The 13,020-nt window shown below is 38.6% G+C and overlaps 1 protein-coding gene across 7 annotated transcripts in view; it reads left to right on the top strand.

The window, feature by feature from the left end:
* Window positions 1-13,020, top strand: part of SYT7 (synaptotagmin 7) — a 294,001-nt gene that overhangs the window by 242,099 nt on the left and 38,882 nt on the right. For all 7 annotated transcript variants that reach the window (XM_026682555.2, XM_087950626.1, XM_087950624.1 and 4 more), the window contains one exon: window positions 3,885-4,020. In XM_026682555.2, the coding sequence (XP_026538340.1) occupies window positions 3,885-4,020 (136 nt within the window). The remainder of the gene's footprint in view (window positions 1-3,884; window positions 4,021-13,020) is intronic.

Here is a 13,020-nt window from a genome sequence, read left to right as displayed (position 1 = left end):
ACCTCCTCTATAATATCTCCTTCTGGCACTTTCTCTTTTTCTTTCTAGTCTTTCTATCGTTGCTGCCTGGTCTTTCCTCCATTGTCAGTTTTGGCAACACCAGTCCCGTGCCTTGTCCTGTGGGTGTGATATTTTTCCCTTACTAATGTTTGTGAGTGTGTGTGTGTGTGTGTTCCTCTGTCTTACCCACTTCTTCCACTCTATTTCTGTTCTATCAGGAGACACCATGCAGATCCTGTAATAGAAGACCTTCTTCCTTTTTAGCTTTTTTGTGTCTCTTTGCTTTTCTTGTGACTCTGCAGCATTCATGAACTCCCAGACAGCTTTGCAGCTGATTCAGTATAGCGGGGTTGCAAAAATAACTTTGGATTTGTCATAACTTCTGACAACTGATCTCATGCATATGCTTACACTTTCTCTACACACACCCGTACAAAACAATTATTTTTAACCTTTTCTTCTTCTTCAGCTATTTCAGTCTCTTTTTATCTGTGTGTGCATGTGCTGGTCTCTATTCCAGGTATACACTGGCAGCATGTCTAGTTCTTTGCATGTATCCAATCTGTCTCAGAGTGTAACCTTTCTATCTGAAATTTCCTATGGCTTGGTCTGTCCTTCTGCATATGTCTAACAAGCTTGAGCCTGTCCCTGAATGTTATTTGTTTATTGCTCTATTTCTTGATAGGAGTATTTTTGATTCCTGAAGGATGAGTGTTTAAGAGATATGTCTGCATGTTTGGATACCTACAGATGTGCATGTGATAAGCCATTGCAACAGTTCCGTGGTGCATCTGACATTTTGTGTTACATTGAAAGAGATTCATATCTCATCATAGTCTTGGAAGTTTTCTCCCTTAGCATCTGTCTGATATTATTTGTCTGTCACTGAACACTTTGTCTATATATGTTTCTTCAGTTCTTTTTATGTATCTTATTGACAACTTCAGTGAGCCTCTTCTGCTGACAAGATTTAAGCCTGGTGTTATGGTTGAAAACAGTGGGCTTTAGGCTTCCTGTTCAACAAGCCCTTCTCTGTGTTGGGTGACCTGCTCTTTTTGGAACTCCTTGCATAACACACAGGAAGAGCCCCCAGGATGTATTCTTATAACATAAGACTGAAGCTCAGGAATAGAGCTGCGTGCATGGCTTCTATATTGGAAGGCCCCAGTAGGAAATAGTGGGAAAGGCTCTGCTGGAAAGTTGCATCCCATCAGAGCAAGTGCAGTTGGCTTAGATGGAAAAAATAACCCCATCATCCTCAAGGTTGATATATGTTCTGTTGATTTTTTAAAGAATTTTTCCCTGAATGGACAGACATTCAGCCCTGTGAGTAGTTATATCTTGATTATGCTAGATATATTTATTGTCATATGTTAGAATAACAAAAGCCATTGCTTTTCAAAACTTTCCTTCTGACGTTTTTAATTATCAGCTGTGACTTCAGAAATTGAAAGTGGCATTCCTATTTTCCTCCCAGCACCAGTCACTAGGTTTTATGATGGGTGACCCTTTATTCCTTGATTAACATTCAGGGCCCAGCGCTTCCCATGCACTATAGGAATAGACTTGCTGTAGTTCTGGCAACCAGCACAGAGGTATTGCTTTAACATTTTACTCCTTCCAATCGTGGGGGCTAGTGAAGAGAAATACTACCATTCTGTGATGCACTTTCCCTGTCTCTGAGGAAACATATAGAGCTTCACAAATGTACACAGTAATAACTGTGGATTATGGGAGTGCTATAAATATTTTTAAAATATAAAACTCTTCCATAAAATTCACACAAGGGGCCTTCGAAAGAGCAGGTTTCTAGCCAAATAACATACTGCAGGTCCTTCCAAATGAAAATTTAACACTTCAAACAAAGGACATCTACCCTAGATTTCCTCATGCTCAGAAAAATTGGAGTGGAAGAGGACAGGTTTTCTAGCTTTCTACCTTTAAACGTAAAATGTATTTAAACTCAAGATGAAAATTATTTGTTTAACTGGGCACTAAATACTGCATTTGTTCTTCAACTTACCCCCAAAAATAAATTCTTTTCCATGTCTTCGTGTATCATATGTGGATCTTGATATGTCTTTGTTAAATGTCCAACCTCTGGAAATTATCACCAGCTCTCTCATTCTGCATCCATTGCCCCAAATAGTTTTTCAGACAATGAGATATTTATATTTCTCCCCCTATAGATGCCTTTTCACATTCTAATGCCCACCAGTTCCTCTCTTTTATTCCTATCTCACTTCTCTATCCTAAAATCCAAACTTTCTTATGCCAGATGTAATAATATCCCGTCCTGACTAACTGAAAACATTAAGAGTCTTTTAAGTTTGCTAAGTTTATCAGGAGGAGATGACCACTGATTAAAACAAAACCCAATGAGAAATATACTTCATGCTTGAATCCCCTGGTAGGAAGCAGAAGGAGGCTAGGTTTTAAATATGCTTTGGTGAATCTATAATTCAGACAAGGTGTGTTGGACATGTGGAATAAGTCATGTTATATGGAGATCCACATTGAATGTTTTATTAACAGGGGAAATTAGTTCTTATCTGAACCATGAGCCACAATGGCACAGTGATTAGAGTGTAGTATTGCAGGCTACTTCTGCTGACTGCCGGCTGCCTGTAATTTGGCAGTTCATATCTCACCAGGCTCAAGGTTGACTCAGCCTTCCATCCTTCCGAGGTGGGTAAAATGAGGACCCAGATTGCTGGGGGCAATATGTTGACTCTGTAAACTGCTTAGAGAGGGCTGTAAAGTGGTATATAAGTCTAAATGTATTGCTGTAGATGTTACTTCTCAGCTCGACTTGACAGTCCATAGCTATGCTGTTGTAGAGACACAAAGGAAGCCAGGGCTTGCCCAGATGCTTTTGGTTAGCAACTTCCCTTTCTGCTGCAAAAGAATTAAGTTGGAAGGCAGTTGCTACATATGTTATCATTGATACAGCTCAGTGGGGCATAATCAGTGGATAATAAGATAATACTGCAACAGCTTGATTCATCTGGCAAAAAGTAGGCTACAGTGGAGTGGTTTAACTCAGGTTGTGTCATGTTTTGGACTAGAGATATGATCTGTCACAGACAATCTATCCTAGCTTTTTGATTCTGCTCCTTTTCTAAGGCCCTGTGAGATATCCCTTTGTCACCCAGCACTCAGGTTCCCTAGGTGCTCTGTGTATACTGGCTGAGAAACCATCTGGCTATACGTCATCTCAGAAATTGCCTGTCAAGGAAAGTAAACAAAAGCACTTCTCTCTTTGACAGAGGGAATTTTGTGTTTGGAGAAGGTTAATGGCCTGTGAGGTAGGAAGGGAAATGGCAGCAAGCTCTACAGCAAATCCAACCAGCATTCATAATCTGGCTCAGCCTCATGAGATAATGAGAGCCAATGTGGTGTAGTGGTTAAAGTGCTGGACTAGAATCAAAGAAATCCAGATTCAAGTTCGCCAGGAAACGTCACAAGTTGACTTTGAACCAGCACTTTCATTCAGCCTAAAATCTGACCAGAGTTTTGGGTATAGTGATAATTTGAAGGGAGATCTACATGTAAATTACTTTGAACTCCTGGAGAAAAACCAGAATAGAAGTCTGAAAACAATATGTCATTTTTTAACATCATCCTCATTAGTAATCATTACCAGGAAAAACTAAGCAATACCATTTAGTGCTATATATCAGAAAAACATGGGCCACAAACGAAAGAGATCATGATAAATTCAAAACTGTATACCAGATGTTTAAATGGTAATATTGCATAATTTTTGTTTCCTTTCTACTGTTGAATGGATCTACCATAATATATGTTCTTTCTTCCTATTTCAAATATTGAGTTTTTATTATATTCAAAACATATGTAAAGGTTTCCCTTCTCTCCCACAGATTACCATCTGGAGGGAAAGTTGTCAACACAACACCAGTGCCAGGTCAGACCCAACATGAGGATACTGATCACAAAACAGAGCCCCGTTCATCTGTCACAGACCTTGTAAATTCCCTTACTAGTGAGATGTTGATGGTAAGTGTTGATAGTTTCCCACTGGTTTTACAATATCTGTTAATGCATGATTTGAAGAAAGGAAAGAGCTCTGTCTACCTCTTTTCCTCCAACTATGTCCACCACCACCACCCCAAAAAATGATGAGTGTCACCATCAAATTAAACATGGCATATTTTCAAAATCCAAAGGGAAGGCCAGAATGTTTCTAGATCACCAAATCTTGAGATTTCAGTGAGCTCATATGAAATCGTAAGAAAATTGTGCAATTCATGCAAGACTTGCCAGAGAAACTCACAATGAGAGTACCAAAATCTTGAGAGATGTAGCCTTCTAACAACAATTGAAGCAACTTTGCAAGGGTTGGTTGTTATAAAAGCTGAGCTTGATTGATTGATATGGACCTGAAAAGGATGTTCAACTGATTTAAATCTAGCTGTGCATTCTCCCCATGAAAAGAACTACATAAATGATATATAGTGTGTCAGCTATAAAGTCATCACTGAAAATCTGACTCTTATTTCCTATTTCCACTGTAGCATCTTTATTCCTTGTTTTTTTCATCTCCTCATTGAGCCTTTCCCCATTGTACTAACCATGGCCCAGGCATCCCCATCTAATTTTCTGCTTTCATCTGAGGCAGCCTTAACTTATTCTTCAACTTCTGTATTGCTTAACCAGGCAACAATTTTGGCACTTTACTGTGGGTCACTGTACTGCACTTCATTGACCATTCTAATGTTTTTTCCTCCTCCATGTTGTTACATTTTGTAGCAGGATTGCTAAAGTAAACAGAATTAAAAAATACAAAAGGTAAACAGTGAAACGATCAATAAAGCACCATAAAGAATACATATATCTATCCCATAAACACAACTTTCAATTCTGGCACGAAGAGATTATATTTAAACACAAACACACACACACACACACACACACAGACACCCCTCTGTGTAGTCGTTCACTATTCTTTTCAATATAGGTTCAAGAAATTCTCTTCCAGAGTCAACTGGGTGAGGATGTACAAGCTTATTTTCCCTCTTGCTTGACTGTTGCAACACCCTCAACATCATCATTGATCAATTGCTAAGGGTTTGGCATTTGGTTTAAAAATTTCTTGATTTAGCAGAGGAGATGTACATGGGAGTGTTGGGTGAAACAGTGCAAGAAGCCTCTACCCTTTCCTCTGCCCAAACCTAACCTGTATCACCTATCATTGCTTTTGAACATGACTTTAATACCCTGAAATAATGACAAACTTGTTTGTATTAGTAATCCAGATAACAGTCTCAGACAAAGGATGCACATTGCCATTGTGTAACTAAATAGTTCTTTTCCATGCAGGCCTCTGGTCACTTGTCACCAATTTTGTTTGAATTTTGACAGCTGGCTAAATCCACCAGTCTAACCATCTGTCAAAATGTATCTCCCTCCAATGTCATCCCATGTTGAGGGTAGCATTGGATGGAATTTTTCCCCTCTACAAGTGAAGTTTAGCCGGAGGGAAGGGAAACAAGAGAATCTGCCAGCCCTTTAGCATGTCCAGCATGCAATAAATGAAGACACCATCTTGCCAGTCACAAGCCTAGAGCAAAGTAGGGTTGGCTACATGGGCAGCAGTTCTTATGCTGCTGATATAATTTTCTGCTGGGTGAATAACATTTTAAATGAGCCATGAGGAAGAGCCCATTAACTTGATCCTGTTTGCTAGGAATTGATTAACAAGCTAGTCTAAACAGAGCACAGCAGGCAAAGAACTGGCTTCTGGAGCCATTAAATGACCCACCCAATGATTTAATGGTGATTCTAGAAAAGGAAAGGGAGCCGAAGACTAGAAACTGGGACCAGTGTATCATGATCAACAGGCAATCTTCACTTATGTCATTTCTTTTAATAAATCCAACAGAATGCAAGACTGATACACTTGACCTGTGGCAAGCTTAAACCAAGTAATATATCTGTATGAGGACTGTAATGTGTTAAACAATATATTAATGTTACTAACCTGCTTTACATACCTTTTGTTTATCACATTGACCCTTTTGAGATCTCTCTCTCTCCCTCCCTCCCTCTCTCATCAGCAGCTAGAAAAAGGTGTTATTATTGTATGGTTTTATCTCTTCTTTCACATACTATTTTGTTAGACCAAAACTTGAAAGAGCCAATTCTGTGTTTAGTTTGTAGTTTGGTTTGCAGGTAAGGAAAAAAGCTGGATTTATAACAGCTGGGGGGGGGGGTCACAGAATTTGGTAGACTCCCACTTCTTTTAATGGAACCTGAAGAACATCAGTGCAGAGAAAGTACACTGTCAGATCATTGCAGAGCAGCCTTCTCCAACTTGGTGTCTTTCTGGGAAATTGAAAGTGATGGAAATTGTAGTAGTATCCATCTTGGTGATAGTAGCCTCAAAGTCAGAATTTGAATAGAGCAATATACAGTATGCTAGAGGCTCACATCCTTAGTTCATTGTTTCCTTTCTTACAAAGCATGTCAATATTAATATTGTTCCTCATTTTTGGGTTTTACTAGGAACTTGGAATGGGGTTTTTTTTTCCCCTTCCTGGTCTAAGCAGGCAGGACAGGATATATTTTGCTGGTGTAGCCATTAAATGCTGCAGCAGCACATTTATTGACTGATTGGTGAAATGTGAATTTATGCCCAAATTTCCAATATTCAAAGCGGCTTAGAGAAATTATGGAAGCAGAATCAGTACAATGAAAAGCAGTCATTAAAATTATTAACAACTAAAAATTTCATGAAAAGATGTATGTTCAACTTCTTAAAATACTGGGAAAGCAGGAGCCAAATGCACCTCCCTGTGTAGCTAATTCCATAATCTGGGAGACACGTAGCCTCAGCAGGGGAATGAGGGTATCCTTCAAACGTGGAAGATATACAGTATGTGATTGTTCATCACAGAGGCACTTGATAGGGGTTTATAAGATGAGGAGAAAGTGGAAAGTTAATAATTGTCAACAGATACAACCCTCCCCCATCCAAGTTCACACAGGATTTGATTAATGGATTTCTCTGCCACAAATTGTGACAATGTTTGAAGAGGACTTTAGGCAAATGTTTGGAAGGAAAGGCTGTTAGTGATTACTGGGATTCCTATATATACTATCTCCTGAGTCAGAGGTAATAATAACCTGGAGACTATCAACAATTGTTTTTTCGATTTCCTGGAGACATCTCTTTGGGTATTATAGAAAACCAGATACTTTGCTCTGGTTAAGTATATTTTTTCTTAATTCTTCAGGATAACCTTCTCTCCAGAGAGGCTGACATTCTATTTATGATTAAAGTCAGAAAATGACATTAATCCATATTTTCTTCATTATAGGAAGATGCAAATACTTTAAATTTGGCACATTTGCAGTATAACAACTATATTACTTATACTTTGATTGACATGTCATTTCCTTAATTATACCATTCCTATAACATGAATCAATGGATACGTAGGTGTAAATTGCACATGGGGGACGGGGGGGAGGGGAGAGAGACATACAAATGGAACAGATCAATTTTTTAAAAAAAATTTAAAACATAGAATATCAGAGTTGTAAGAGACCTTGGAGGTCTTCTAGCCCGGGGTCACCAACCTTTTGGACCTCAGGGACCACCAAACTCATAATTTTAGATCCCAGGGACCACTAACTGGTTGTGTGGGTGTGGCCTAATTTGTGGGTGTGGCTTGGTGCTCATGTGACTGGCTGGGCATGGCTTGTATGTAAATATTATAAATATTTATATAAATATTGAATTTTTTATAAAAAAAAGAACAACTTTTACCCAAAATCAGGCAAAGCAGGCAGATTGAGTTGCTCACAGAATCACAGATTCTTTCAGAGATCTATCTATCTGCCATTGGCTAGCTCAGTCTGTCACATAAAATTTGCTAGCAAGCAAACTCACAAAATTAACTCACAACACACCATGCATGTAAATATTGAATTTTTTATTTAAAAAAAGAGCTTTTTACACAGATTCATTCAGAGATCTATCTATCTGCCATTGGCTGGCTCAGTCTCTCAAATTTGCTTGCTGTGACTCTGCACTGAATTTGCTTGCAAGCAAACCTTCAGTCCTAAGGGAGGTTCGGCTGTGCTGAGTCAAAGATCTAAAGACTAGCTAGAAAGCAAGAAATCCAACCATTTCCTGCTTCCTAGCTAATCTAAATCTCCCAGCACAGCAGAACAGATGATGGTCGGAAAAAGGAAAAATAACAATTTAGCAGGCAAGTTTACAGGGTAAGGAGTGAGTGGGCGGGGAGGGTTCCCGTGGGCCATGTGGGTGGCGCAGCCTTGTGTTTCTGCACAGCCTGGATTAATTGCTTTGTGGGGGTGCTCTGGGGGTGAGATTTCTCTGCGGCCCACCAAAATTTTCTCACGGCCAACCAGTGGGCCACAGCCCACCGGTTGGCGACCACTGTTCTAGCCAACCCTCTGTTCAAGCATTCAGACAAATGGCTGTCCAGTCTCTTCTTAACACCCATAACTTCTGAACGCAAGCTATTCCACTGGTTGATTGCTCTCACTGTCAAGAAATTTCTCCTTAGTTCGAGATTGCTTCTGTTCTTGATTAGTTTCCATCCATTGCTTCTCGTCTTGCCTTCTGGTGCTTTGGAAAATAAATTGACACCCTCTTCTTTGTGGCAGCTCCTCAAATACTGAAACACTGCTATCATGTCACTTCTAGTCTAGAGGTTTCACTAGACTAGACACACCCAATTTCTGTAACCATTCTTCATATGCTTTAGCCTTCAGCCCTCTAATCATCTTTGTTGCTCTTCTCTACATTCTTTGCAGAGTCTCAGCATCTTTTTTTATATTGTGGTGATCAAAACTGGATGCAGAATTCCAAATGTGATCTTACCAAGGCTTCATAAAGTGATAATAGAACTTCATTGCATTGGCTTTTTTGGCAGCTGCAGCATGTTACTGGCTCATATTTAGGTGACTATCCACTAGGACAGTGGTCCCCAACCTTTCCAGCTTGGTGGCCTGGCATGGAGGGGGGTTTTGTGTGAGTGGCAGGCATGCAGAAGTACACAGCTTCATTTGTGCAAGCGGCAGGCACGTGTGCACTGCTCACATGAGTGGAACTTCACACATGGTCACACTCACTCACCACTTGCGCAGCCCAGTTCTGAAGAGGCAGCAGCTCGGTAGTGGCTGTGGCCTGGAGGTTGGGGACCGTTGCACTAGGACACAGCATAGAATATTTATTTATATAAGATATTTAGAGAATGCCCATCTTCATCATAAAGCAATTCTGGGTGTTGAGAACGTTACATGTATACTCTGGGATTGGAAATGAGACCTTACTTGACATAGCAAATTTCTGATATAAAGCTGATCTACACTTTCAGAATGATCACATACCAATTATTTTGTGAATGATCTCACCAATGGTTAAACAAAATGAAATTGGTTGGCTAGTGATATTCCATTTGTGAAACAGCTTTGAGAATCAAGTGAATCCACAAGACTAATAAATGCAATGGAGGTCAATTACACAAAGTCATAGACTGTAGCTATCTTTTTATTGCTTGTATTGCTTTTCTTCAATTAGAATCAAGAAGTTGTGGAAAATTTCTCTCGTGAGAGTTATCAGCTGACACCTCCAACCGTTTTTAATCAGGCTGAAGAAATAGCTAGATTTCCCTCACATAAAACATAGGCAATGTATAGCATGTGCTCCCCTCTTGCGGTGGAATTGAGAAGAGCAGCTGGGTAAAAGAGGTAACCTTAGAGGGGAGAAGTGGAAAGCGACTTAGTGACATCGGACTAAATATTTGTATTCTGAAGAATTGTATCATAACAAGGAGAGCCACATGGTCACTGATGGTGATCTTTGTTCACTTCAAACCAGAGAGATCCTTGTTGGTCTCCGAACTTGGTTGTTTTCTTGCAGACGTTTCAATACTCAAGCTAGGTAACATCACCAGGACAAAGCATCATCATTTTAAACCTTTAAGAAAAAGATTTAAAGCACTTTTGAAAAGTGATCACATCAGAATGAAAGTTTAGCCATTACTTTGTGAAACTGCACCAGAACTGTAATCTATAATATGAGTTGAAAAGACTTCTAAAAGCCCGTTTAGAGAAGAGAAATATGAATAATTGAGAAAGAAGATTTGGGGAAGTAACTTTTTTATTATGTTTTGTTGTTGTAAAACCTATTTTGCACTACTTCTAACAACATAAATAAGGACTGAGTGCATAAGAACTGAAATTCAGTTATAGAAATGCTTATATTCGGGATCAGTGCACCGTAATGCATTTATTAGTGAAAAAGGTATACAATGCAGGGCAAATGGTAGGCAAAATTGCATATATTGTAATAAATGGATAACAGAAATATATTCACATTAAAAAAAAAACCACAAACCTGAAGTTTTTCAAACTACCTTCAGACAATCAAGATATTGCCATGAAAAGGTATGTTAGATCTACCTCATTTTACTGCCATTAGAAACTTACAAGATGCTATTTAATGGTCTCTGTATTTCAACGGGCTCCCTAAATAGCTTTCTCCTGCATTAGTCAGTTTCTAAGAGCTTTGACATATCTTTTTATAAAGTAGCCTGAGTGAAATATCTTACTCTTAAAGCATCCTCCCACAAGCTTCTGTTCTTGTTAATAGTTTCCTCTCCTTGTCTTCTGCCTATCTATGTTTCATCTTGAAGGTTTGTATTATTCAGGTCGCTGTAAATAGTAATGTCCATGGTTCTGCTATCAGAAGTATACAGAGGAAATGGAGCAGAATGCAACTGCTGGAGGCTAGAATGTGGCTTGGGCTAAATAGCCCTAGCCATTTTGATTTTCAAGTGGATTACAGAAGAGGCATTGTTCTACTAAAGTCAATCTTCCTCCAGTAGTAAAGAACACCAGAGAGGTGGTAAAACACAAAATACTTCTCATTTAGTTTTGCTTGTTTGCATTTGATTCTTCTAAAAATCTATTTTCCAAACCAGATGCTCATCTTCTAGAGCCCGGATGCCCTGTGCAAATTCCTATGTACCGTGTTGTAATTAAGCAAATTTAATCCTGTTTTTTCCATAGTGAAATATAGCTTCTTCTGTTCAACCACCATTATGCCAAAATAATAGCATTGAAAAAAAGTTTTGTAACTGTGATGGCTGGATGATGCTATGAAAGTACTGTAGGTCGCTAGTGTGGAAGTAGACTAAGTCAGGAACTTCAAAGAGATGCATTAGCCTGTTCCTTGTTCTGTCTCTCACAATGCAATACAATGCAAAGAGTTTTCTTGCAAGAAACATTCCTATGGACAGTTGACTTTTTTTTTTAAAGTAAGATGGCTAGATGCCAGAAAGGGGTGGGTAGATTTTAATCAAGTCTACATTAAATTGCATTCTTTAAAGAAGGGAGGGGAAGTTGAAGGGAGGGGAAGTTTCAAATCACGCAGGCTGGTTTCATCAGATAGCGCATGGTGCTAGGTTGCAGTGGCAAATGTAGCAGGCTTTTAAAGTTTTCAAGCAAGTACAAATAAGCAGATGTTTACAAGCCCAAGAGCTTGGGGATACATAAAAGCTAAGGGATCCATGTATCTCACAACACAGAAATATTTTTAATTAAGTACATAGGATTTATATTTCCAAAAGCAGAATTCACAAATGCTTGTCTTTTTATGCACCTTTCCCAGAGGTATGGTATTTTTTTATTTATACAGTAGTTTTAAATAAACAATTATTTTATACGTAACTTTCCAAGTGCATTACTGATTGATAACCATAAACATTCCTTGCTGGGATTGAGGATGCCACTAAATTCTGTTTATTGCTGTTGTCCAATGTACAACTGGGTGCACTTTGGCAAATTGCAGCATTTTGATATAGAAGAAATCACCAAGGTTATCTGTCACATCCCTATCCAATGGAGCTTACTTCTGCACAGAAACATGTTACAATACTGTAGGATTACGGTATAGTTCTGTAATAAAGAAGTTACACACCTCCTTTTCATTAGTACATGTGGTTTCATCAAGGCTTACGTGCTTTTTAAAACTCTTGTTCCCCCAGATTTACAGCCTATTAATGGGGCTGATAAAAAAAAAATCTGTGAAGAACAAGGGCCTTTAGAGTAGCTACTGTATATTTCTTGCTTTCCAGAGGCTGTTCATTTTTTTAAGTATTGTCAGAAGAGGATCCTCTGCCTGAATAGCTATAGACCTGTCTAGTCCAAGTTCAGTTAGTGATCAATAACCAAGTTGACCATCAGTAGAGATTATCAGGTGAGAGTTCTCACTATAGAGATACATGTATTGTTTAATTAGTAGGTAAATGTTTATTTACATCTATAAATTGACATATCTGTGATTTTTGCAAAATTGCATCCTTTCCTCCCTCCCTCCCTCTTTCTTTCTTTCTTTCTTTCTTTCTTTCTTTCTTTCTTTCTTTCTTTCTTTCTTTCTTTCTTTCTTTCTTTCTTTCTTTCTTTCTTTCTTTCTTTCTTTCTTTCTTTCTTATATAAATATCCTAACCCTACTCCTGGGTTTTCATATCTCCTAAATTCTTCACTCATTTTCTCCCTGAATCACATTTCTGTTCTTTACATTACATTTACATAATATTCATTCCAGCCCAATCTCCCCCCTTGTGTAACTTGTATTACAACATTGTGAATCATCACCTTTTAAAATGCCCTGAATATTTCAGATATAATAAGGTAATGAATAAGGAGATTGTATCTCACATAGGAACTGAGTACTTCTGGGCTGTTTTGCATCGTAGGCCTAAAAGCTATGCATCCCCATTTAATTTGAATTGTCACATTTTGTAAGATGGGTTGAACTATTTGCTAGTTTAAAAAATACTGTCTTGTTTTCAGCTACTAGGTAATGAGCTGTTAAGTAACATAAACTGGGATTCAGTTTAGGGATCTCACTACAGTAAATGCCAAGGAATGTACAAGCCAGTCCATTATTTGAAGTCACAGCTTTAAAGCTATCACCTAGATTTCAAGAATTATGGGGAAGGGCTGTGAAAGTAACAA

This window comes from Notechis scutatus, chromosome 1 (genome assembly GCF_049901735.1).
Source record: "Notechis scutatus isolate UNSWTSFEM ecotype Mainland chromosome 1, rNotScu1.2, whole genome shotgun sequence".
Classification (NCBI taxonomy): Eukaryota; Metazoa; Chordata; class Lepidosauria; order Squamata; family Elapidae; genus Notechis; species Notechis scutatus.
This window is presented reverse-complemented; position numbering and strand designations above follow the sequence as displayed.